This window comes from Pristiophorus japonicus, chromosome 11, assembly GCF_044704955.1.
Source record: "Pristiophorus japonicus isolate sPriJap1 chromosome 11, sPriJap1.hap1, whole genome shotgun sequence".
Lineage (NCBI taxonomy): Eukaryota > Metazoa > Chordata > Chondrichthyes > Pristiophoridae > Pristiophorus > Pristiophorus japonicus.
In genome coordinates, this window is record NC_091987.1 from 220,270,243 (window position 1) to 220,295,610 (window position 25,368).

The 25,368-nt window shown below is 47.6% G+C and overlaps 1 protein-coding gene across 1 annotated transcript in view; it reads right to left on the reverse strand.

Moving 5' to 3' along the window:
• The window catches only part of tecta (tectorin alpha), a 63,574-nt gene that overhangs the window by 3,212 nt on the left and 34,994 nt on the right, over nucleotides 1-25,368 (reverse strand). The window contains exons 10-20 of the mRNA XM_070894624.1: nucleotides 19,864-20,462; nucleotides 18,159-18,726; nucleotides 17,399-17,598; nucleotides 16,494-16,874; nucleotides 12,879-13,162; nucleotides 10,412-10,692; nucleotides 9,645-9,755; nucleotides 8,148-8,344; nucleotides 5,908-6,071; nucleotides 3,705-3,953; nucleotides 1,294-1,456 (exon numbers count right to left, since the gene is read on the reverse strand). Coding sequence (XP_070750725.1) covers nucleotides 1,294-1,456; nucleotides 3,705-3,953; nucleotides 5,908-6,071; nucleotides 8,148-8,344; nucleotides 9,645-9,755; nucleotides 10,412-10,692; nucleotides 12,879-13,162; nucleotides 16,494-16,874; nucleotides 17,399-17,598; nucleotides 18,159-18,726; nucleotides 19,864-20,462 — 3,197 coding nt within the window. The remainder of the gene's footprint in view (nucleotides 1-1,293; nucleotides 1,457-3,704; nucleotides 3,954-5,907; nucleotides 6,072-8,147; nucleotides 8,345-9,644; nucleotides 9,756-10,411; nucleotides 10,693-12,878; nucleotides 13,163-16,493; nucleotides 16,875-17,398; nucleotides 17,599-18,158; nucleotides 18,727-19,863; nucleotides 20,463-25,368) is intronic.

A 25,368-nucleotide genomic window follows, 5' to 3' on the forward strand; every position in this document is an offset into this window, starting at 1 on the left:
TCTTTGAGGATGTAACGAGCAGGGTGGATAAGGGGGAACCAGTGGATGTGGTGTATTTGGATTTCCAGAAGGGATTCGATAAGGTGCCACATAAAAGGTTACTGCACAAGATAAAAGCTCACGGGGTTGGGGGTAATATATTAGCATGGATAGAGGATTGGCTAACTAACAGAAAACAGAGAGTCGGGATAAATGGTTCATTCTCTGGTTGGCAAACAGTAACTAGTGGGGTGCCTCAGGGATCGGTGCTGGGTCCTCAACTATTTGCAATCTATATTAATGACTTGGATGAAGGGACAGAGTGTAATGTAGCCAAGTTTGCTGATGATACAAAGATGGGTGGGAAAGCAAATTGTGAGGAGGACACAAAAAATCTGTAAAGGGATATAGACAGGCTAAGTGAGTGGGCAAACATTTGGCAGATGGAGTATAATGTGGGAAAATGTGAAGTTATCCACTTTGGCAGAAATAATAGAAAAGTAAATTATAATTTAAATGGAGAAAAATTGCAAAGTGCTGCAGTACAGAGGGACCTAGAGGTCCTTGTGCATGAAACACAAACAGTTAGTCTGCAGGTACAGCAAATAATCAGGAAGGTAAATGGAATGTTGGCCTTTATTGCAAGGGGGATGGAGTATAAAAGCAGAGAAGTCCTGCTACAACTGTACAGGGTATTGGTGAGGCCACACCTGGAGTACTGTGTACAGTTTTGTTCTCTATATGTAAGGAAGGATATACTTGCATTGGAGGCTGTTCAGAGAAGGTTCAATAGGTTGATTCCAGAGAAAAGGAGATTGACTTATGAGGATAGGTTGAGTAGGTTGGGCTATACACATTGAAGTTTAGAAGAATGAGAGGTGATCTTATTGAAACTTATAAGGTAATGAGGAGGCTCGACAAGTGGATGCAGAGAGGATATTTCCACTCATAGGGGAAACTAAAACTAGGGGACATAGTCTCAGAATAAGGGGCCACGCATTTAAAACTGAGATGAGGAATTTCTTCTCTCGGTTGTAAATCTGTGGAATTCTCTGCCCCAGAGAGCTGTGGAGGCTGGGTCTTTGAATATATTTAAGGCGGACATAGACAGATTTTTGAGCGATAAGGGAATAAAGGGTTATGGGGAGCGGGTGGGGAAGTGGAGCTGTGTCCATGATCAGATCAGCCAGGCTCTTATTAAATGGCGGAGCAGGCTCGAGAGGCCAAATGACCGACTCCTGCTCCTATTTCTTATGTTCATTTGATGCGGGGCTGGGTGCGGGGGCTATTGCCAGGGGCGGGGCTATGACTCACCACGCGGCAGTTGTTGATCTCCGAGTCACACAGCGTCACCTCACAGTGCAGGTGAACCTGGTCGTAATCGCCGATAAACTTGAAAACCACAATGTGGAAGCGGCAGGTGAGCGAGACGCCATTCTCCTCCATCTCGATGGTGCTGTCCTTCGAGTTCGGACACCTGCTCAAAGCAACAACAACTGGCGGTCACCGAAGTCACAGGATGGCAGGGAGCTACCCCCCCTCCCCCCAACCAGGAATGGAACTCCCTCCCTCTCCCCCTGGGGAGAATGGAACCCCCTCTTCCCCACCCCCCGGGAATGGAACTCTCTCCCTCTCCCCCCGGGGAGAATGGAACCCCCTCTTCCTCCCCTCCCCCCCCCCCCCCAGGAATGGAACTCTCTCCCTCTCCCCCCGGGGAGAATGGAACCCCCTCTTCCTCCCCTCCCCCCCCCCCCCCCCAGGAATGGAACTCTCTCCCTCTCCCCCCCCCCCCCGGGGAGAATGGAACCCCCTCTTCCTCCCCCCCCCCCCTCCCCATGAATGGAACTCTCTCCCTCTCCCCCCCCCCCCCCCCGGGGAGAATGGAACCCCCTCTTCCTCCCCTCCCCCCCCCCCCCCCCAGGAATGGAACTCTCTCCCTCTCCCCCCGGGGAGAATGGAACCCTCTCTTCCCCCCTCCCCAGGAATGGAACTCTCTCCCTCTCCCCCCGGGGAGAATGGAACCCCCTCTATCCCCCCCCCCCCCCCAGGAATGGAACTCCCTCCCTCTCCCCCTGGGGAGAATGGAACCACCTCTCCCCCCGCCCCCAGGAATGGAACTCTCTCCCTCTCCCCCCCCCCCCCCCCCGGGGAGAATGGAACCCCCTCTTCCTCCCCCCCCTCCCCTCCCCAGGAATGGAACTCTCTCCCCCTCCCTCCGGGAGAATGGAACCCCCTCTTCCTCCCCCCCCCCTCCCCAGGAATGGAACTCTCTCCCCCTCCCTCCGGGAGAATGGAACCCCCTCTTTCCCCCCCCCCCCCCAGGAATGGAACTCTCTCCCTCTCCTCCCCCCCACCTCCCCCCCGGGAATGGAACTCTCTCCCTCTCCCCTCGGGGAGAATGGAACCCCCTCTTCCCCCCCCCCCCCCAGGAATGGAACTCTCTCCCTCTCCCCCCGGGGAGAATGGAACCCTCTCTTCCCCCCTCCCCAGGAATGGAACTCTCTCCCTCTCCCCCTGGGGAGAATGGAACCCTCTCTTCCCCCCTCCCCAGGAATGGAACTCTCTCCCTCTCCCCCCGGGGAGAATGGAACCCTCTCTTCCCCCCTCCCCAGGAATGGAACTCTCTCCCTCTCCCCCCGGGGAGAATGGAACCCCCTCTATCCCCCCCCCCCCCCCCAGGAATGGAACTCTCTCCCTCTCCCCCCGGGGAGAATGGAACCCTCTCTTCCCCCCTCCCCAGGAATGGAACTCTCTCCCTCTCCCCCCGGGGAGAATGGAACCCCCTCTATCCCCCCCCCCCCCCCCAGGAATGGAACTCTCTTCCCTCTCCCCCCGGGGAGAATGGAACCCTCTCTTCCCCCCTCCCCAGGAATGGAACTCTATCCCTCTCCCCCCGGGGAGAATGGAACCCCCTCTTTCGCCCCCCCCAGGAATGGAACTCTCTCCCTCTCTTCCCCCCCCCCCCCCCCCCCCCCCCAGGAATGGAATTCTCTCTCCCTCCCCCCGGGAGAATGAAACCCCCTCTTCCCCCACCCCACCCCCCCTCAACCAGGAATGGAACTCCCTCCCTCTCCCCCTGGGGAGAATGGAACCCCCTCTTTCTCCCCCCCCCCCCCAGGAATGGAACTCTCTCCCTCTCTCCCCGGGGAGAATGGAACCACCTCTCCCCACCTCCCCCCCGGGAATGGAACTCTCTCCCTCTCCCCCCGGGGAAAATGGAACCCCCTCTTCCCCCCCCCCCCCCCAGGAATGGAACTCTCTCCCTCTTCCCCTCCCACCCCCCCCCCGGGAATGGAACCCTCCCCCCCCCCCCCCAGGAATGGAACTCCCTCCCTCTCCCCCTGGGGAGAATGGAACCCCCCTCTTCCCCCCCCCCCCCCCAGGAATGGAACTCCCTCCCTCTCCCCCTGGTGAGAATGGAACCCCCTCTTCCCCCCCCCCCCAGGAATGGAACTCTCTTTCCCCCCCCCCCCCCCCAGGAATGGAACTCTCTCCCCCTCCCCCCAGGAGAATGGAACACCCCCCCCCCCAAACCAGGAATGGAACTCCCTCCCTCTCTCCCCCGGGAATGGAACCCCTCCCTCTCTCCCCCGGGAATGGAACCCCTCCCTCTCCCCTGGGGCTGGGGATTGTGACCACACACTGGGGCAGGGAGTTCTGAACACCCCACACACTTGCACCCATTGAATATGACACTGTAATGATTTGGAAGGTTTCACACAAACCCGTGTTCTATTATCACGTAACGCAGTCGGTCCTTGGGACTGCGCGACGGGGTGGCCCAGCAACGATTCAGGATCAGGATCAGCTGCGTGGAATCTGCTCCTTCGACAAACACCCCAATGTACAAAACATCACGGGTGGTGAGTGTCACCTCACCCTCTCGATACGGAAACTTGTAGGACGAGTTTTTATACAGAGCCATTTTGGTGATGAAACTGCCTTCTTTGGTGGGAAGAGTGAGGTTGACAACACTGAGATAAACAGACAGCGGCAGTCAACATAAAGAACCAAAAAAAAATCGTTTTCATTCATTCTGCACTTCCCAACTTTGCCCAGGTGAGTGATCTGGCTCAGCGCCTGTCATACCCTGTAACCTCTGCAACTACACAGAATATCCTGAATACTGTGCCTTCCACCATTTGTCCTCCCGACAGGAACTTGAAGACTTGGCTAAGATTGGGAAGTCGACGTGTGAAGGTGTGAACCAGGGTGCATTGTATTAGCTTCGTTGTTAAATAGTGCAGAGCAAAATACGTTGGTGCTATAAATGACAGTAAATGCAAGACTGCAACAATGAAGGGGTTCCAGACCTGCTCCAGTATTTGTCATGAAATTGCAAACATGTTTTTTATATTCATATTTGCAACCAGTGAACAGGAAATTGTCTCCCCAAGTTTCTAGTTATTATTTTAAGAGTGAGATTCAAGCTGAAAGAAGAAAGTCTTGCATTTCTATAGCGCCTTTTGCATCCTCAGGACATCCCAAAGTGCCTGACAACCAATGAAGTACTTTTGAAGTGTAGACACTGTTGCAATGTGGGAAATGCATCTGCCAACTTGCGCACAGCAAGCTCCCACAAACAGCAATGTGATAATGACCTAATCATCTGTATTTTAGTGATGTTGATTGAGGGATAAATATTGGCCTCAGGACACCAGAGATAACTCCCCTGCTCTTCTTCAAAATAGTAGCCGTGGGATCTTTTACGTCCACCTGAGCGAGCAGATGGGGCTTTGGTTTAACATCTCATCCAAAAGACGACACCTCTGACAATGCAGCAGTCCCTCAGCACTGCACTGGGCGTGTGCTCAAGTTGCTGGATTGGGACTTGAAACGCAACCTTCCAACTCCGAGGCAAGTGCTCGCACTGAGCCGCAGCGGACACTGCTCTGGATCCACAAACGTGTTTTTCAATCATTTTTTTTTAGAAATTTGAATAAGTTTGGGTTTGTTCAAATTATTTGAATGGGGAGAAATTACAACATGCTGTGGTGCAGAGGGACCTGGGGGTCCTTGTGCATGAATCCCAAAAAGTTAGTTTGCAGGTGCAGCAGGTAATCAGGAAGGCAGATGGAATGTTGGCCTTCATTGCGAGAGGGATGGAGTACAAAAGCAGGGAGGTCCTGCTGCAACTGTATAGGGTATTGGTGAGGCCGCACCTGGAGTACTGCGTGCAGTTTTGGTCACCTTACTTAAGGAAGGATATACTGGCTTTGGAGGGGGTACACAGACGATTCACTAGGCTGATTCCGGAGATGAGGGGTTTACCTTATGATGATAGATTGAGTAGACTGGGTCTTTACTCGGAGTTCAGAAGGATGGGGGGTGATCTTATAGAAACATTTAAAATAATGAACGGCATAGACAAGATAGAGGCAGAGAGGTTGTTTTCACTGGTCGGGGAGACTAGAACTAGGGGGCACAGCTTCAAAATACGGGGGAGCCAATTTAAAACCGAGTTGAGAAGGAATTTCTTCTCCCAGAGGGTTGTGAATCTGTGGAATTCTCTGTCCAAGGAAGCAGTTGAGGCTAGCTCATTGAACGTATTCAAGTCATAGATAGATAGATTTTTAACCAATAAGGGAATTAAGGTTATGGGGAGTGGGCGGGTAAGTGGAGCTGAGTCCACGGCCAGATCAGCCATGATCTTATTGAATAGCGGAGCAGGCTCGAGGAGCTAGATGGCCTACTCCTGTTCCTAATTCTTATGTTCTTATGAAGACTAACGACAAGTGTGCAATTTAAATAATTTGTTGTGTGGGGTCTCTGATAGGGCAATCGACAAGAATTTTCCAACCAATAAGAATCAAGTAAAACTTATTAGAGAAAATGAAGAATCATTCTCTTCCCCCCCCCCCCTCCCCCCCCCCCCGGTAAAATGCAGGACATGGAACGCCTGATGATCTAACACAAGGCACCACTTACCTCAGCATTGGCCTAACCACAGTTTCAAGAGAAACTTTCAGATCGAGTTCATAGGCACAGGAGAACTCGACATTAATGACTCTGTCGCGAGTGATGACACTGCCCGTGTTGTTCAGACTTTCGATCCAGACAGTGTTTGTGTACATGATGTGAGTCTCATTCGTCTGTGGAGGAGAGAACATGTCACTAAAACACAGCTTGGCCCTGAGGCAAGGCAGCTGTGCCCCACACTGTGCACCCACCCACTCAATGCCACAGCACCCAGTCTATCTCACACCCGAGCTTGTGTCGCTGCCAATCCGTCTGACTGAGCACTACCTGTTCTCTTCACCCGGACTATTTCTGTGACTTTCACAGGACAAGCCCTTTCTCCCGCTCCGCATGCTCTGTGTGCGCAGGTGTGACCCAGCGCCATACACCTTGTGCCCGAGAATGGCAGGACACTTGACACCATGTCACCTTCCTCTCGCTCTTTAATAATCTATGAAACAAAGAGATGAATGTTTCATAGAAACATAGAAAATAGGTGCAGGAGTAGGCCATTCGGCCCTTCTAGCCTGCACCACCATTCAATGAGTTCATGGCTGAACATGCCACCATGTTTGCTGCAGCATATTCAAGGGGTTAGAAACATAGAAACAGAGAAAATAGGTGCAGGCCCTTCTAGCCTGCACCACCATTCAATGAGTTCATGGCTGAACATGCAACTTCAGTACCCGCTTCCTGCTTTCTCACCATACCCCTTGATCCCCCGAGTAGTAAGGACTTCATCTAACTCCCTTTTGAATATATTTAGTGAATTGGCCTATACTACTTTCTGTGGTAGAGAATTCCACAGGTTCACCACTCTGGGTGAAGAAGTTTCTCCTCATCTCGGTCCTAAATGGCTTACCCCTTATCCTTAGACTGTGACCCCTGGTTCTGGACTTCCCCAACATTGGGAACATTCTTCCTGCATCTAACCTGTCTAAACCCGTCAGAATTTTAAACGTTTCTATGAGGTCCCATCTCATTCTTCTGAACTCCAGTGAATACAAGCCCAGTTGATCCAGTCTTTCTTGATATGTCAGTCCCGCCATCCCGGGAATCAGTCTGGTGAACCTTTGCTGCACTCCCTCAATAGCAAGAATGTCTTTCCTCAAGTTAGGAGACCAAAACTGTACACAACACTCCAGATGTGGCCTCTGTACAACTGTAGCAACACCTCCCTGCCCCTGTACTCAAATCCCCTCGCTATGAAGGCCAACATGCCATTTGCTTTCTTAACCGCCTGCTGTACCTGCATGCCAACCTTCAATGACTGATGTACCATGACACCCAGGTCTCCTTGCACCTCCCCTTTTCCTAATCTGTCACCATTCAGATAATAGTCTGTCTCTCTGTTTTTACCACCAAAGTGGATAACCTCACATTTATCCACATTATACTTCATCTGCCATGCATTTGCCCACTCACCTAACCTATCCAAGTCACTCTGCAGCCTCATAGCATCCTCCTCGCAGCTCTCACTGCCATCTAACTTAGTGTCATCTGCAAATTTGGAGATACTACATTTAATCCCCTCGTCTAAATCATTAATGTACAGTGTAAACCTCAGCAGCTCCCAATCTCTCCAGGGGCACCCAGCCCCATCCCCCCGGGGCACCCAATCCCCCCCAGGGGCACCCAGGGGCCACCCAATCCCTCCCGGAGGCACCCAATCCCTCCCGGAGGCACCCAGTCCCCCCCAGGGCCACTCAATCTCTCCCAGGGGCACCCAGTTCCCCCCCGGGGCCACCCAATCCCTCCGGACAGCTCTTGCTGCTGCAGATTGCAGTGGAGGCAAAGGTTTGGAGACTTGAGACAAAGTCATTACCTGAAGGGATTTAGGAAAAGGGACTAAATGTTTTTCACTGCAGTCAGGAACAACCCAATTGAATAGACAGCAAAGCTTTTGTTGCAAGGTCATGATCAGACTGCAGGAGAAGAAATCTAGGGATGCAATTTCTCTTGACCAGTATTTTGTTTAGCCAATGGTGTGAACAGAAAATAGCATTTCCTGTTTGGATTTTGCTGAAATGTTCAAAACAAAGAATTTGACTTCTTGATTTCTCTGTCCTTGGAAGGCTACAAGCCATGTTTAGTTTGTACTTAAAGCTGATGTTTCACAAAGGAGATGATCTCTTTGTTCACTGCCCTGAGAGAGAAAGTGCTGGACCACCCGAGCGCGGACTGATCAATCGCTGGAGGCGAACGCTCACCTTCATGATATTCCCACAGTTGCGGTTGGTGTTATTGATGTGAAATGCGATAAAATCATCTCCCTCTGACCCCACGCAGCGGACATCGTTAATGCGAACATCCTCCCGCTCAAAGCCCAGTTGGTAGAGTCGGCACTTGGAAATATAAACTTCCATCTGAGAATATTTACACACAACATCTGCTTGGACAATATCATCTGCGAAGGGACAGGGAGAGTAAGAACCGTTAGACTGAACCCTCAGCCCCCGCACTCTTCACAGCGACAGATATTGGGTCAGTAGTTCTGGACTTGAATGTATCTGCCAAGAAATTTAGGAGAGTGGTGAGAATGTGGAATTCGCTGCCACAGGGAGGGGTTGAGGCGAATAGCAGAGATACATTTAAGGGGAAGCTGGATAAACACATGAGGGGGAAAGGAATAGAAGGATATGGTGATGGTGGGAGGGGGCTGGGGTGGAGCATAAACCCCGGCACGGAGCGGTGGGCCGAGTGGCCTGTGTTTGTGCTCTGGCCTGTATGGAACCAGATGTAATCCAGGCTAACGCTTCAGTGCTGTACTGAGGAAGTGCTGCACTGGCCAAACTGCTCTTTCCGCTAAGACGTTAAGCCAATGCTCCATGTAACTGCTCAGGTGGAAATAAAAGATGTTATGGCTCGATTGACAGAGCAGGATGTTTTTCTGGTGTCCCAACAAACCAAATTAGAATGATCTGCGATACGCTTTGAGACATCCTGAAAACATAAACCCTTAAAAAACACAATGTCTTGCTTCCAATGGATGAACATTCCTGACTCTGGATCAGCCACATTCCCATTTATTGGTGAATTTTATTTAATTATTAAATCATCTCACACAAGACCCAGGAGCCGATGCTTAGCGTTAGTTTGATCTAAATCGACAAATGAAGGTTATTGATGTCATGTATTCAACCATGTATAAGCTGACCTAAGTTGTACACCTTGACAACATTGACCACTAGGTGGTGAACTGGTGGGAGACACTCCTAACCTGGACTTTCAGGTATAAAAGGGGAAGCTCCACCCACCTTCATCACTTGAGGTCTTGGTAATAAAGGTAACTGGTCACAGAGTGACCTTCTCTCAAGTATGGGCCTTGTGTGCATCTATACTGTATAGTAAGGACGTATCATTGGAAGTTTGTGATCTCCTGAAGGCGATCATTTCCCACCGGTGGGAATCTGTATTCAAAGATTGCAGGCTCCTCCTTTCCGCTTGCTGTAACTCCCCCCGGAGCAGCGCCGGTCCAACCCAGGAAAATCGGGCGGATTCCCCGACTGCCGCTCAATCCACAGTGAATGAGGTCAGTGATGACACGGCAGATTGACCATGGGAAGGTTCCACAAGCACAAGGAAACTCAGGGAAACAACTTCCACCTGAATTTCCTTGCTGAAAAATGTCTCTGTCATTCCTGCACAGTAAGGCGAGGAAATTAGCGTGCTCGGTGTTTGGTTTGAGTCAGTGTCTGCACATTTACCGCTGTCTGGGCTCGGCTCCTCTGGGCAGCCGCACAGGTCCCCGTTACCCTGGCGGCATAAACTGTAGTTGGTGCAAATACCTCCGGCACATGGGTCATTGATCAATTCTGCTAAAAGCAAACAGACATAAATGATTAACCCTTTAACTCAGGAACCACCACAAACATTCTGCAGACAGACCCCAATGGGTTCCAACAGACCCAATAGTGAACCTCAGAAAGCACCCCAGGGGAGCTCCGAGACCTGACCCCTGACCCCAGGGGAGCTCCGAGACCTGAACCCTGACCCCAGGGGAGCTCCGAGACCTGAACCCTGACCCCAGGGGAGCTCAGAGACCTGAACCCTGACCCCAGGGGAGCTCCGAGACCTGAACCCTGATCCTAGGGGAGCTGAGAGGCCTGAACCATGACCCCATGAGGAGCTCAGAGACCTGCACCCGCCCCTGACCCCAGGGGAGCTCAGAGACCCGCCCTCTGACCCCAGGGGAGCTCTGAGACCTGACCCTTGACTCCAGAGGAGCTCAGAGACTCGACACCTGACCCCAGGGGAGCTCAGAGACCGGAACCCTGACCCCAGGGGAGCTCAGAGACTTGACACCTGACCCCTGACCCCATGGGAGCTCAGAGACCGGAACCCTGACCCCAGGGGAACTCAGAGACCCGACCCCTGACCCTTACCCCAGGAATCCCAGAGATCCGAATTTTGATTTTGGCCCTAGCCCCAGGGGGACCTCAGAGACTCCACTTTGTTACCAGTTCCTTCTTACAGCAGTTTTCCCGACGAATCCAGTCCGTGCTCAGGATCCCCAGGGAACGACAGGCCTCTCCGTATGCCGCAAGTGAGCTGCAGATTTGTGATCTCTCGTCCCAGTAACAAGCATCCAATCCACAGGACTCGTAAAATGGCATGGGGTTGATGAACCCATAACATGGCTGGAAGAAACCCTTCATCTCGGTGAGTTTCAGGCAACTTCCTTCATTCTGTAGCCGGATGATGTCCCGATTATCACAGGTGAGTGACAGAGAAGTGTACTGGTCTTCACCACAACTGTGGGACAGACAGAGGCAGTCAGTAACTTGCACATAACTTGAAGCTCGCTACATCTTAAGGAGTTTTCCAAAGGGAAGGGACATCTAGCAGGAATTAGGGAACGTTTCAGAGAGAGATTTTGAGGTGTTTTGTTTGAACAAAGGTGAAGAATTTTGGAAGACATTTTGGAGAACCGTTCTGCACTCCAGGATTCTCTTCCTACAACCTCATCCTCTAATACTGGTGGGGATGAGGAAGGAGAGGGGGCCTGAAGGATGAGTAAAGGCAGCGATGGGTATCTGGAGATGGTCACATGGATGGAATGGTGGAAAGACCATGGTGAGATTTGTAGATGAAGATAAAGATTTTGAAATCAATGTGCTGAAGATAGGGAGTCAATGACAGTCTGGATAATAGATCTGATGCTTAGTACAGGAGAGGGTTAATTGGGATAACTAAGGAGGCTGACCATGGCAAGAGGTTGTTATACAAAATTAGGATTCATGGGATTGGAGATAATACTAGCATGGATTGAGGCTTGGTTAACAGACAGAAAACAGAGAGTAGGAATAAACAAGGTCATTTTCAGTTTGGCAGACTGTAACTAGTGGGGTGCTGCAAGGATCAGTGCTTATGCCTCAGCTATTCACAATCTATATCAATGACTTCAATGAGGGGATCGAGTGTAATATATCCAAGTTTTGCTGACTATACATAGCTAGGTGGGAAAGTAAGCTGTGAGGAGGACACAGGGGGATTGACATGGCTGAAAGACTGTTTCCCCGGGCTGGTGAACGTAGAACCAGGGGTCACAGTCTCAGGATAAGGGGTCAGCCATTTAGGACTGAGATGAGGAGAAATTTCTTCACTCAGAGGATTGTGAATCTTTGGAATTTGCTACAACAGGGGTATGGATGCTCAGCCGTTGAGTATATTCAAGACAGAGATCGATAGATTTTTTGGCACTAAGGGAATCAAGGGATATGGAGAGAGGGTGGGAAAGTGGAGTTGAGGTAGAAATTAATTGAATGGTGGAGCAGGCGCTACTATTCTTATGTTCTTAAGAACAGCATTGGAGAAGTCGAACATGGAGAAGATGAAAGTGTGGGTGAGAGGTTCAGTGTTAGTCGCAGGTGGTGGATAAGATCTGGGGCTTGAAACATTGCTCAGGGCAAACAGGATGTCAAAATTGCTGACCATCGAGTGAGCAGCTGAAGACTGGATACAAGTGGGGACTAAGATGCAGAGCCATTGGTTGAATTTCAAACAGGTTGGTTCACCATCATTAACCTGCAATGGTCATGGAGTCAGAGTGGTGGTGGACAGTGGAGCTGGGTTTATACTTTTAGAAGCTGATCCTAAGCTTATAGATGATGTCACTGACAGGAAGCAGGTAGATGAGGATTAGGAGCTCAAAGATAAACTGCTGCTGGAAGTGACTCCACAGGACAAGATATTGCATGGACCATGGAACAGGTAGGACGGAGGCCATGAATATCATGAAGGAGGCTGATGGAGGAGAAGTGGAGGAGGCTAGAGTAGTTACTCATTATTAATTAATTCAGCCTTCTCCACACATCCAATGGGTCTGTCCCTCATCCTATTTCTCCTGGAAGTTGCACATGGACACCGCAGGACGTGATGTTATAAATCTCACTGTGATACATTGGCTGTGAGTTCACTGCTCTGCAATCTGTATCCTCCATTTACTGGCACTAATGGCAGTAAATCAGATTCTGAACCTGGTTACAAGGCACTAGATGGTCATTTTCAGTCTCATCAAATCATCCTGTTCTTTTGAGGACAGAAGGAAATACTAGATAAAATAAAATAACTTTAGAAAAGAGTCAAGGAGTGGAGAATCTCAGTGCACAAGAGACACAAATCTATAAGTGAAAGAACAAGTTGCAAAAAAAACAAATGTGATTTGAGGTTTTATAAATAGGAAATGTACAAAAACAGGGATAATGGGATACCTTCTCAGATAGAGACCTTCAACATGTGGCTGCCTCTGCAGTCAGACTGACTGGAGTATTCGGAAAGTGATTCTCTGAACTCCCCCTCACCTGTTTTATGCAAATAACTACGTCTGGAAACTCTGCTGGGGTCAGATTCCGGGGCAGAGCATGACAGTTGTGATGGTGGAGTGGGGTCACGGATATTCAGACCGCAAGCACACGTGTGAGACAGACAAAGGTCTTTACCTGTTCTGCATGCCATTGGTTTTCCAGCTCTTTGCCAACTCCAGGATGGTTTGTGCTGGTTTTCCTCGTGAACTTAAGGCATCATCATTGGGGTTTCCATTAAAATTTCCGCACAGACCACACACCTTGTTCTGCAAACGCTCCCCCATCCTGATCGACAGCAAATTAAACCAGTTGTATTGGATCTGAATACCTTGAACAGTATCAATTATCAGGAATCCCTCAGCAGTTGAGATCTTCGTTAGCCCCGTGACAACAGGAATCGTGACAGGGGTGCCATTCACCTGACAGAGAGAATAGTGTTAGTCACAGTTTTGCAAACAGGCAAGCTACATTCTTCACATTTCTACTTCATTATAAGGGTGTTGGACATTGTAAACAGCTCGGTCGGTGAAGATTTCATTGGACGAGTGTTTTCAACAAAATCATAAAAGCAAACTTTTAGAGTCATTAGGGAAATCTCCACAAAAACTTTTACTAGATCACTACACAGAGTGGCCAGAGGAATAGTTACCCCAGAAAGGAATATCAAGAGACAACAGATGAAATTCAGGGGATATTGTCATTAGATAAACCATACCAAGAATTTAAAGAGAGACGGAGGGGAGAGATACACACAGAAATAGGGATAAGTAGAGAGATACTGACAGAATAGAGAGAATAAATTAGAAAAGAAAAGACAGAGAATGAGTGAATGGATGAGAGAGAATGTGAGTGAGAGAATGAATGTGAAAGGAATGAAGGGGAGAGAGAATGAATGCGAGAACAATGGATGTGAGCAAGAATGAAGATGATGGAGAGAAATGATAGTGAGGGTGAATCAGTGTGAGAGTGAATGAATGAAAGATAGAGACAGAATAAATGAGACAGAGACTGTGAGAAAATAAATGAGGGAGAGAATTAATTAATACATTTGAGAGACAAAATACAAGAGAATAAAGTGACGGAGGAAGAATGTGACAGAGTAAATGAGAGGAAATTATTGAATGTGAGAGAATAAATCTCAGAGATATTGAACTGAGAGGGGAATGGTCATGAGAGAATAACTATGACAGAAAATGAAGACCTGCATTTATATAGCGCCTTTCATAACCTCAGGATGTCCCAAAACGCTTTACAGCCAATGAAGTGCTTTTTGAAATGTAATCACTGTTGCAATGTAGGAAACATGGCAGCCAATTTGTGCACAGCAAGTTCACACAAACAGCAATGTGATAATGACTCAGATAATTTGTTTTAGTGTTGATAGTTGAGGGATAAACATTGGCCAGGACACTGGGGGCGGGGGGGTGGTGTGCGGGGGTTACTCCCCTGCTCTTCTTCGAATGGTGCCATGGGATCTTTTACGCCCATTTGTAAGGGTAGATGGTGCCTTGGTTTAATGTCTCATCCGAAAGATGTCATCTCTGACAGCGCAGCACTCCTTCAGTACTGCACTAGAGTGTCAGCCTGGATTTTGTGCTGAAGTCTCTAAAATGGGGCTTGAACCCACAACGAGGGTGCTACCATTGAACCACGGTTATGTTGAATAGATTCAATGCGATAGAGCAATATATGTAGCAGAGAATTAATCTGAGAGAGAAAATGAATATGAAAGAGAATGAATATAAGAGAGGGAATGAATGCAACAGAGTGAGAATTAATGTAAGAGAAAAAATATATTTGAGACAGAATAAATGTGTGAGGGAGAATATGTGAGAGAGAGAACGTGTGAGAGAGAGAATGAATGTGTGAGAGAGAGAATGTGTGAGACAGAGAATGTGTGAAAGAAATAATGTGCGAGAGAATGAATGTGCGAGAGAATGAATGTGTGAGAGAGAGAATGTGTGAGAGAATGAATGTGAGAGAGAATGTGTGAGAGAATGAATGTGAGAGAGAATGTGTGAGAGAATGAATATGAAAAGGAGAGAATTTGAGATAAATTATGAATGTGAGAATGAATATATGAGAGTAACAATTAAGGCAAGAAGGAATCAGAGAAATGTCAGAGTATGAATGTGTGACAGAGAGAAAATGAACGAGAGAATGAATGTGAGAGAGAAGGAATTCTATTGGTGGAAGGAGAAGGAATAGCGGAGGTACTAAATGAGTATTCTACATCGGTGTTTACCAAGGAAGAGGACTTTGCCAAAATTATGGTAAACAAGGAGATTGCTGGAAAAATGGATGAAATTAAAAATAGATAAAGAGGAGGTACTAGAAAGTCACCCGGTCTAGATGGAATGCATCCTAGGTTGCTGAGGGAAGAAGAGTAGAAATTGCAGAGGTACTGGCCACAATCTTCCAATCCTCCTTAACTCCTGGTCGCACAGAGTTGTCAGAAATAGAGTGTGTCATAAACATAGTGTAAAAGTTGGGAATTTGGTGAGAGTGAAAGTCTCTGGTAATTACTGGGTGAGTAGGTATCAAACTGAAATTTAGTTTAACATTTTGAATTTAACTTAGAACTTTAAAAACTGTAAAAGAAACTGCAAGTTAGTCAACAGTTAACAGAAACTCCCCATCAGCGGCAGTTCACATTCACAGTCAAGCAGCTGTAAGTGACTGCCTGAATAAGGGAGAGATACTATGAGCAGGAAGAAAGAAAGCCTTGGATTGATATAGCACCTTTCACGACCACCAGTCAATCTCAAAGTATTTTACAGCCAATGATGTACTTTTGGTGTGTAGTCACTGTTGTAATGTAGCTGAGTAACTTGTAACTTGGGTGTGGTTCAAAGGTGTATAAAAGTAAGCAGAATTTGCTGATGCACTGAGTGGTCACACAGAGTTGGTCAGAAACAAAGTGCATCATAAACAGAGTGTAAAAGTTAGGAATTTGGTGACAGTGGGAAGGAGTTGTTGCTTTTTGCCTCCAATATTTACAGTGGTTAATTTACCTATAACTTATACTAAATCAAGTAATTAGTTAAACTAAAAACTACAAGCTTAGTTGATTAAATACATCAACTTTAATTAAATAAATAAATAAAACAATGTTAGACAAGGATGGCAGTGCAGGAGGTATGCCACAACTGTAGCATGTGAGAGTTTCTGGAGAACTCCAGCCAGAGGATTGTGTCCAATTCTGGGCATCACACTTTAGGAAGGATGTGAAGGCTTTGGAGAGGGTGCAGAAGAGATTTACTGGAAAGGTTCCAGGGATGAGGGAGTACAGTTACGTGGATAGACTGGAGAAGTTGGGGTTGTTCTCTTTAGAGCAGAGAAGGCTAAGAGGAGATTTGATCGAGGTGTTTAAAATCATGAAGGGTTTATATGGTGTAAATAAAGAGACACTGTTTCCAACAGCTGAAGAGTTCATAATGATTTAAGGTGATTGGCAAAAGAACCAGAGCTAACATGAGGTAAACGTTTTTACACAACAAGTGGTTAGGATTTGGAATGTACTGCCTGATAGGGTGGCGGATACAGATTCAATAGTAGCCTTCAAAAGAGGAATTGGATACCTACTTAAGGGAGAAAAATTGTAGGGATATAGGGAAAGAGCAGGGAGTGGGAGGACTGGATGGCTTTTCAAAAGAGCCGGTGCAGACTCAATGAGCCGAATGGCTTCCTGCTGTACTGTACTATTCTATGATTCTATAAATGTGAGAGAACAGGAATATGTCGGTTTACCTGCACGGTATTTCCTGAGATGAGAATCTGTTCCTCGTTGATATAAAGGTAAACCGGGGAGATCACAGTCATGTTGGGTGTACTCCATTTGTCAAAGTTAACGATCAGTTGGAAGGAGATGTCTGGAAGTTTGTGACAGATTGTGGAGAGGACAAATGAGCAGGCAGCAGGAAATCGCAGGAAGGCACCATCGAAGGTCTGGAATATGCCTCCCCCGGCAGCAATGCAGTAAGAGCCCCTCTTACTATAACAGCCTCGGACCCCATTGCGGAGCGAGCACAGTTCCTCGCTCTTGCACTGACGTGAGTCACACTGGACCATATTACGTCCCATGCACCGACAGTGTTTAGAGCAGTTTGTGTTCCAGAAAAACTGCCCCGGCTGAAAGAGACAGAAACATTTTCAGGAAAACCAAACCCAAATAACAGCCCAACTCCTGGAACAAGCAGTGAGCCCAGATTAGCTTCAGATAGAAGATATTTCTATCATTCTCAGCCTAAACAACCTCAGGAACAGGAGGAGGCCATTCAGCCCCTCGAGCCTGTTCTTCCATTGAATTAGATCATGGCTGATCTGTATCTTAACTCCAGTTATCTGCCTTAGTTCCATAACCCTTAAATACCCTTGCTGAACAAAATTCTATTAGTCTTGAAATTTTCAATTGATCCCCAGCCTCAACAGTTTTTTGGGGAGAGAGTTCCAGATTCCCAGCACCCTTTGTGTGAAAGAGTGCTTCCTGACATCACCCTGAACGGCCGGGCTCTAATTTTAAGGTTCTGCTCCTTGTTCTGCACTCCTCCACCATTGGAAATCGTTTCTCTCTGTCTACCCAATCAAATCATTTTATCACCATCTACAAAGGTGATAAATGTAGGTTCAGTCTCAAGAGAAGCTTCACAACACACCTCATAGTATTTGTCCTCTGCCACACAGCCGCAGTCCTGGGGCAGGATACAGGTCCTCCCATTGAGCAGAAAACCATCGTTGCAATGACAGCCCTCCACACAATAATGGTTACAATCCCGGTGGGTTTTGAAGGTGGCACACCGTGGTTGGCACACAGACATACAGCTCTCGTAGTGACTGTTTGCAGGACAGGTGATCACTGTGGGGAAGGAGGTCAAATGGAAATCCTTTACCAAAAAAACAGGTTCGCGATTATATTCTCACCCTTTTTATTCCATAACCATTCACTTTATCTGTAAGTTTGTTTTCAGTGCCTCTGAAATATTTCTACAAAATTAACTTAGTACCTTATTAACTTATTGGCTGAGATGAGGGGACCGAGTGTAATCTATCCAAGTTTGTTGATACGATGTTCGGTGGGTGAGGAGGACGCAAAGATGCTTCAAGGGGAAATAGTCAGGCTAAGTGAGTGGGCAACAACAGGGCAGATGGAGTATAACGTGGAGAAATGTGAAGTTATCCACTTTGGTAGGAAAAATAGAAAAGAATAATATGTTTTAAATGGTGAGGAACTGGTAAATGTTGGTGTTCAGAGGGAGCTGGGTGTCTTTGTACCCGAAGTTAACATACAGCTACAGCAAGTAATTAGGAAAGAAACTGGCAAAATGATGGTGCGGTTTCTAAAGAATCTTCATTCAATGAAATGTAAGAGTTCACAAAGTGCGGGTCAATTGGAGCCAGTCTGGCTCTGACACTTACAGCAAGTGGTGATGTTTCTCCAGCCCCGCAACAACACTCCTTGGGCCTGGCAGGCGCTGCCGTAATTCTGCAGCCAGTTACAGGCCGTTTCCCGGTTTCCGCGGTCGATGCACGAGTCGAATATGCAGTTGTGGTAAAAAAAAGTAGGATTGACCTTTCCATGACACCGGCTGAAAATATCATCCTTGGACACGATGAGCGCGCAGAGCTGCAGCATGTCGACCGGGAGAGTCAGCACCTGGTCACACGAGGGGCAACCCCGGCTGCAGCCCAGCTCACAGAAGGAGGTCCCGCCCACCGCCCAGCTCTCCGCAAACTCCAGCAGAGTTGCTGCAATCCTGCCATCTGCAGCCTGAAGGTCATCGGCAGGATCGCCATTGAACTGCCCGCACAGGCCTCGCGTGGCATTGGAAAAAGCCCGAGGCACCGTTACCGTTAACAATGAGTTCCAGTCATACATCACTTTGAGTCCGAAATCCGTCTCCAGAACCAAGTAGAGCCCAAACGAGTAGAGATTGACCTGGGCAGGGCCAAGCTTGAGGGGCAGGTAAAGCCGCTCCTTGTTCACCTGTGAAGGAAGACATGCAACATGAACATTTGGGAATAACTCCCGGAATGAAGCGGCGATCCGCGCCTGATCCGTCAGATTGCAGTCTCTCTGTTGGATACTGAAACTATTTTAATTGCTATATAAGTACCTTACATTGAGTTACATCCAGTCTACAGCTCAGAAACAGGCCATTCGGCCCATCAGGTGTCGTACTAGCCTCCTCGCACCTCTCTCCATCTCCCCATCACCATCTCCTGCCTCCCTGTGTGTTTTCCAGTTTCCCCTTAAATACATCGATACTATTCGCCTCAACCCCTTCCTGTGGCAGCGAGTTCCACATTCGCACCCCTCTCTGGGTAAAGATGTTTCTCCTGAATTCCCCATTGGGTTTATTTGTGACTGTCTGATACTGATACTGATACTGGTGGCCCCTAGTTGCTCTAAATATGGCTCTCACTGAACCCCTCTCCCCATTCCTTGCCCCTCTCTCCCCATTCCTTGCCCCTCTCACCCCAGCTCTTGCCCCTCTCTCCCCATCCCTTGCCCCTCTCACCCCAGCTCTTGCCCCTCTCCCCATTCCTTGCCCCTCTCTCCCCATCCCTTGCCCCTCTCTTCCCATCCCTTGCCCCCTCCCCATCTCTTGCCCCTCTCTCCCCATTCCTTGCCCCTCTCACCCCAGCTCTTGCCCCTCTCCCCATTCCTTGCCCCTCTCTCCCCATCCCTTGCCCCTCTCTCCCCATCCCTTGCCCCTCTCCCCATCTCTTGCCCCTCTCTCCCCATCCCTTGCCCCTCTCTCCCCATCTCTTGCCCCTCTCTCCCCATCCCTTGCCCCTCTCCCCATCTCTTGCCCCTCTCACCCCAGCTCTTGCCACTCTCCCCCAGCCCTTGCCCCTCTCCCCATCTCTTGCCCCTCTCCTCCTGCCCTTGCCCCTCTCTCCCAGCCCTTGCCCCTCTCTCACAGCCCTTGCCCCTCTCCCCATCCCTTACCCCTCTCCCCATCCCTTACCCCTCTCCCCCAGCCCTTACCCCTCTCCCCCAGCCCTTGCCCCTCTCCCCATCCCTTGCCCCTCTCCCCCCAGCTTTGCCCCTCTCCCCCAGCCCTCACCCCTCTCCCCCAGCCCTTGCCCCTCTCCCCAGCCCCTCTCCCCCACTCACCATCACCGTGTGCTTGTAGCTGTTGGACGCGCTGATGTTGTACCCATAGACTTTGATCTCCACCTCCTGAAGCCACAGGGCCAGCGATGTGTTGCGGTCTGCATTCTTGGCTCGGACCAGGAAGTGGGGCAGATGTGAGAAACCTTGGGCCACCGTGCTGACGATGTGCGAACAGGTGCTTTGCAGATCGTAAGCGAGTGTGTCAAAGGTGTAATAGTGGCTGTACCCGGACACAATACACATCGCCTCGGTCCGGGGCACACAGTAATATAGGCCGGCCTCAGCCGAGCAGAACTCACCCACCCGGCAGGAACCGTTCTCACAATACACCGTATTGTCGGAGCCGTTACAGTAGCAGCGGCTGTGACAGTCTCTGTCCACCCAGAATGTCTGGTTCGTACCGACCTCCAACCCTTCATACACACAGCCGCAATGGTCCTTCGGGATGCAGTGACCGTCCTTCAGGGCGAACCCCTGGTCACACTGACAGCCCTCCATACACGGCAGGTTGCAGTCCCGGTCCTGCTCCAGTGACAAGCAACTCATGGGGCAGGCCGAAGTGCACTCGGCAAAGTGACTGTTCCCGGGGCACGGCAGAGCTGAGAGAAATAAAAGAGACCACTGGTTAAAGGGGAACTGGTCCAGTTTGGCTGCACTTCCAGATTTCTTCACCCTTTTAAGACTGCCTTCATGACTGAGTGGGTAGCAACATTACCTAATGTCTAACGATCCACACGAATTAGGAAGTTTCAATCCCATTCCGTGCCCAGTACGTTGATCTCAGGATCTCCCAAGTTGGCCCCAGTAACTGGGCAGGAAGGTGACCATTGAAATGTGTTTCTATATGTGGATCTCAGGGGTTAGCTCGGCGGTGATGCCCCAATGTAGAATAGACTGCCAAAACTCACTGAGCAGCTGGCTCAGTCATGAAGAATAGACACCTGGTCCAGTGCCTGTGGAAATCTGGGAACAACCCTCACAACCACCAGGTGAAATACTGTTCCCTGCATAAGCTTCACAGATCTTACATAGGGTTACATAAGAACATAAGAAATAGGAGCAGGAGTAGGCCATTTGCCCCTTGAACCTGCTCTGCCATTTAATAAGATCTGATCTGATCCTGGCCTCAACTCCACTCCCTATAACCCTTGACTCCCTTATCATTCAAAAATCTGTCTATCTCCACCTTAAATACATTCAAAGACCCAGCTCCCACAGCTCTCTGGGACAGAGAATTCCAAAGATTCACGACCCTCTGAGAGAAGAAATTCCTCCTCATTTCTGTTTTAAATGGGCGACCATTTATTCTGAAACTATGGCCCCTAGATCTAGTTACCCCCATGAGGGGAAACATCCTCTCAGCATCAGCCCTGTTAAGGCCCCTCAGAATCTTACATGTTTCAATAAGATCACCTCTCATTCTTCTAAACTCTAATGAGTATAGGCCCAACCTGCTCAACCTTTCTTTATAAGACAACCCCTTCATCTCAGGAATCAACCTTGTGAACCTTCTCTGAACTGCCTCCAATGCAAGTATATCCTTCCTTAAATAAGGAGACCAAAACTGTAAGCAGTACTCCAGGTGTGGTCTTACCAACTCCCTGTACAGTTGGAGCAGGACTTCCCTACTTTTATACTCCATCCCCTTTGCAATAAAGGCCAGCATTCCATTTATCTTCCTGATTAATTGCTGTACATGCATGCTAATTTTTTTGTGTTTCATGCACAAGCACTCCCAGATCCCTCTGTACTACAGCATTTTGTAATCACGCCACAGTTAAATAATAATTTGCTTTTTTATTTTTCCTACCAAAATGGATAACTTCACATTTTCCCACATTAGAGTTCATCTGTCAAATTTTTGCCCACTCACTGAGCCTATCTATATCCCTTTGTAAATTCTTTGTGTCATCTTCACAGTCTGCTTTCCCACCTATCTTTGTATCATCAGCAAATTTGGCTACGTTACACTCGGTCCCTTCATCCAAATCATTAATATAAATTGTAAATAGTTGAGGTCCCAGCACTGAACCCTGTGGCACCCCACGAGTTACTGTTTGCCAACCTGAAAATGACCCATTTATCCTGATTCTCTGTTTTCTGTTAGTTTGCCAATCCTCCATCCATATATTAGCCCCAATCCCATGAGCTTTTATCTTGTGCAGTAATCTTTTTGTGTGGCACCTTATCGAATGCTTTCTGGAAATCCAAATATACAATATCAACTGGTTCCCCTTTATTCACCCTGCTAGTTAAATCCTCAAAAAACTCCGGCAAATTTGTCAAACATGATTTCCCTTTCATAAAACCATGCTGACTCTGCTTGACTGCATTATGATTTTCTAAATGTTCCGTTACTGCTTCCTTAATGATGGACTCCAGCATTTTCCCAATGACAGATGTTAGGCTAACTGGTCTATAGTTTCCTGTTTTCTGTCTCCCCCCTTTCTTAAATAGAAGTGTTACATTTGCAGTTTTCCAGTCCACTGGGACCTCTCCAGAATCCAGGGAATTTTGGTAGATTACAACCAATGCATCCACTATCTCTGCAGCCACTTCTTTTAAGACCCTAGGATGTAAGTCATCAGGTCCAGGGGACTTGTCCACTTTTGGTCCCATTAGTTTCCTAGTACTTTATCTCGAGTGATAGTGATTGTTTTAAATTCCCCCCCTGCAATAGCTCCTTGATTATCAATTATTGGGATGTTTTTAGTGTCTTCTACCATGAAGCCCGATACAAAATATCTGTTCAAAGTCTCTGCCAGTTCCCTGTTCCCCTTTATTAATTCCCCAGTCTCATCCTCGAAGGGACCAACGTTTACTTTAGCTACTCATTTCCTTTTTATATACCTGTAGAAGCTCTTACTATCTGTTTTAGATTTCCTGCTAGTTTACTCTCATCTCTTCTGTCTTTTTCATGTTTTAGTCATCCTTTGCTGGTTTCTAAAAATGTCCCAATCCTCTGGCCTTCCACTGTCCTTCACAATATCTTATGCCTTTGTTTTGAATTTGATACCATCCTTTACATCCTTAGATGGCCAGGGATGGTTCATCCTTCTCTTAGCATCCTTATTTCTCGCTGGAATCAATCTTTGCTGAGAGTTATGAAATATCTCCTTAAATGTTTGCCACTGCGTTTCTACAGTCTTACCCTTTAATATATTTTCCCAGTCCACTTTAACCAATTCTGCCTTCATGCCTTTGTAATTACATTTATTTAACTTCAGGACACTAGCTTTCTCACCCTCAAACTGAATTTGAAATTCTACCATGTTATGATCACTCTTCCCAAGAGAATCCTTCATTACAAGATTATTAATTAATCCAGACTCGTTACACGTTACCAGATCTAAAATAGTTTGCTCACTGGTTGGTTCCACAATGTATTGTTCCAAGAAACCATCCCACATACACTCTATGAACTCTTCCTCAAGGTTACCATTGCCATGATTACATAGGATTACATAGGATATACTACACAGGAACAGCCCATTTGGCCAAACCAGTCCATGTTGGTGGTTATGCTCCACTCGAGCCTTATCCCATCTTTCTTCATCTAAATCTATCAGCATAACCATCTATTCCCTTCTCCCTCATATGCTTGTCTAGCCTTTCCTTAAATGCATTGATACTATTCGCTTCAACCACTCCCTGTGTAGCGAGTTCCACATTCTCACCACTCCGGGCAAATAGTTTTCTGCTGAATTCCCTATTGGATTTCTTGGTGACGATCTTGTATTGCTGGCCTCTAGTTATGCTCTTCCCCACAAGTGGAAATATTCTCTCTGTATCCACTCCATCAAAACATTTCATAAATTTAAAGACCTCTATTAGGTCACCCCTCAGCCTTCTTTTTTCTAGAGAAAAGAGACCCAGCCTGTTTATCCTTTCCTGATATATATACCCTCGCATTTCTGGGTACAGGATGGTTCAATGTTACAGACACTGGGAATGGAATGGTTCAATGTTACAGACACTGGGAATAGGATGGTTCAATGTTACAGACACTGGGAATGGGATGGTTCGGTGTTACAGACACTGGGAATGGGATGGTTCTATGTTACAGACACTGGGTACAGGTTGGTTCTATATTACAGACACTGGGTAAAGGATGGTTCTATATTACAGACACTGGGTACAGGATGGTTCTATATTACAGACACTGGGTACAGGATGGTTCTATATTACAGACACTGGGTAAAGGATGGTTCTATATTACAGACACTGGGTACAGGATGGTTCTATATTACAGACACTGGGTAAAGGATGGTTCTATATTACAGACACTGGGTACAGGATGGTTCTATATTACAGACACTGGGTACAGGTTGGTTCTATATTACAGACACTGGGTAAAGGATGGTTCTATATTACAGACACTGGGTACAGGATGGTTCTATATTACAGACACTGGGTACAGGATGGTTCTATATTACAGACACTGGGTACAGGATGATTCTATGTTACAGACACTGGGTACAGGATGGTTCTATATTACAGATACTGGGTACAGGATGGTTCTATATTACATACACTGGGTACAGGATGGTTCTATATTACAGACACTGGGTACAGGATGATTCTATATTACAGACACTGGGTGCAGGATGGTTCTATATTACAGACACTGGGTACAGGATGATTCTATGTTACAGACACTGGGTACAGGATGGTTCTATGTTCCAGACACTGGGTACAGGATGGTTCTATATTACAGACACTGGGTACAGGATGATTCTATATTACAGACACTGGGGACAGGATGGTTCTATATTACAGACACTGGGTACAGGATGGTTCTATATTACAGACACTGGGTACAGGATGGTTCTATATTACAGACACTGGGTAAAGGATGGTTCTATATTACAGACACTGGGTACAGGATGGTTCTATATTACAGACACTGGGTACAGGATGGTTCTATATTACAGACCACTGGGTACAGGATGATTCTATGTTACAGACACTGGGTACAGGATGGTTCTATGTTCCAGACACTGGGTACAGGATGGTTCTATATTACAGACACTGGGTACAGGATGATTCTATATTACAGACACTGGGGACAGGATGGTTCTATATTACAGACACTGGGTACAGGATGGTTTTATATTACAGACACTGGGTACAGGATGGTTCTATATTACAGACACTGGGTAAAGGATGGTTCTATATTACAGACACTGGGTACAGGATGGTTCTATATTACAGACCACTGGGTACAGGATGGTTCTATATTACAGACACTGGGTACAGGATGATTCTATATTACAGACACTGGGTGCAGGATGGTTCTATATTACAGACACTGGGTACAGGATGATTCTATGTTACAGACACTGGGTACAGGATGGTTCTATGTTCCAGACACTGGGTACAGGATGGTTCTATATTACAGACACTGGGTACAGGATGATTCTATATTACAGACACTGGGTAAAGGATGGTTCTATATTACAGACACTGGGTACAGGATGGTTCTATATTACAGACACTGGGTAC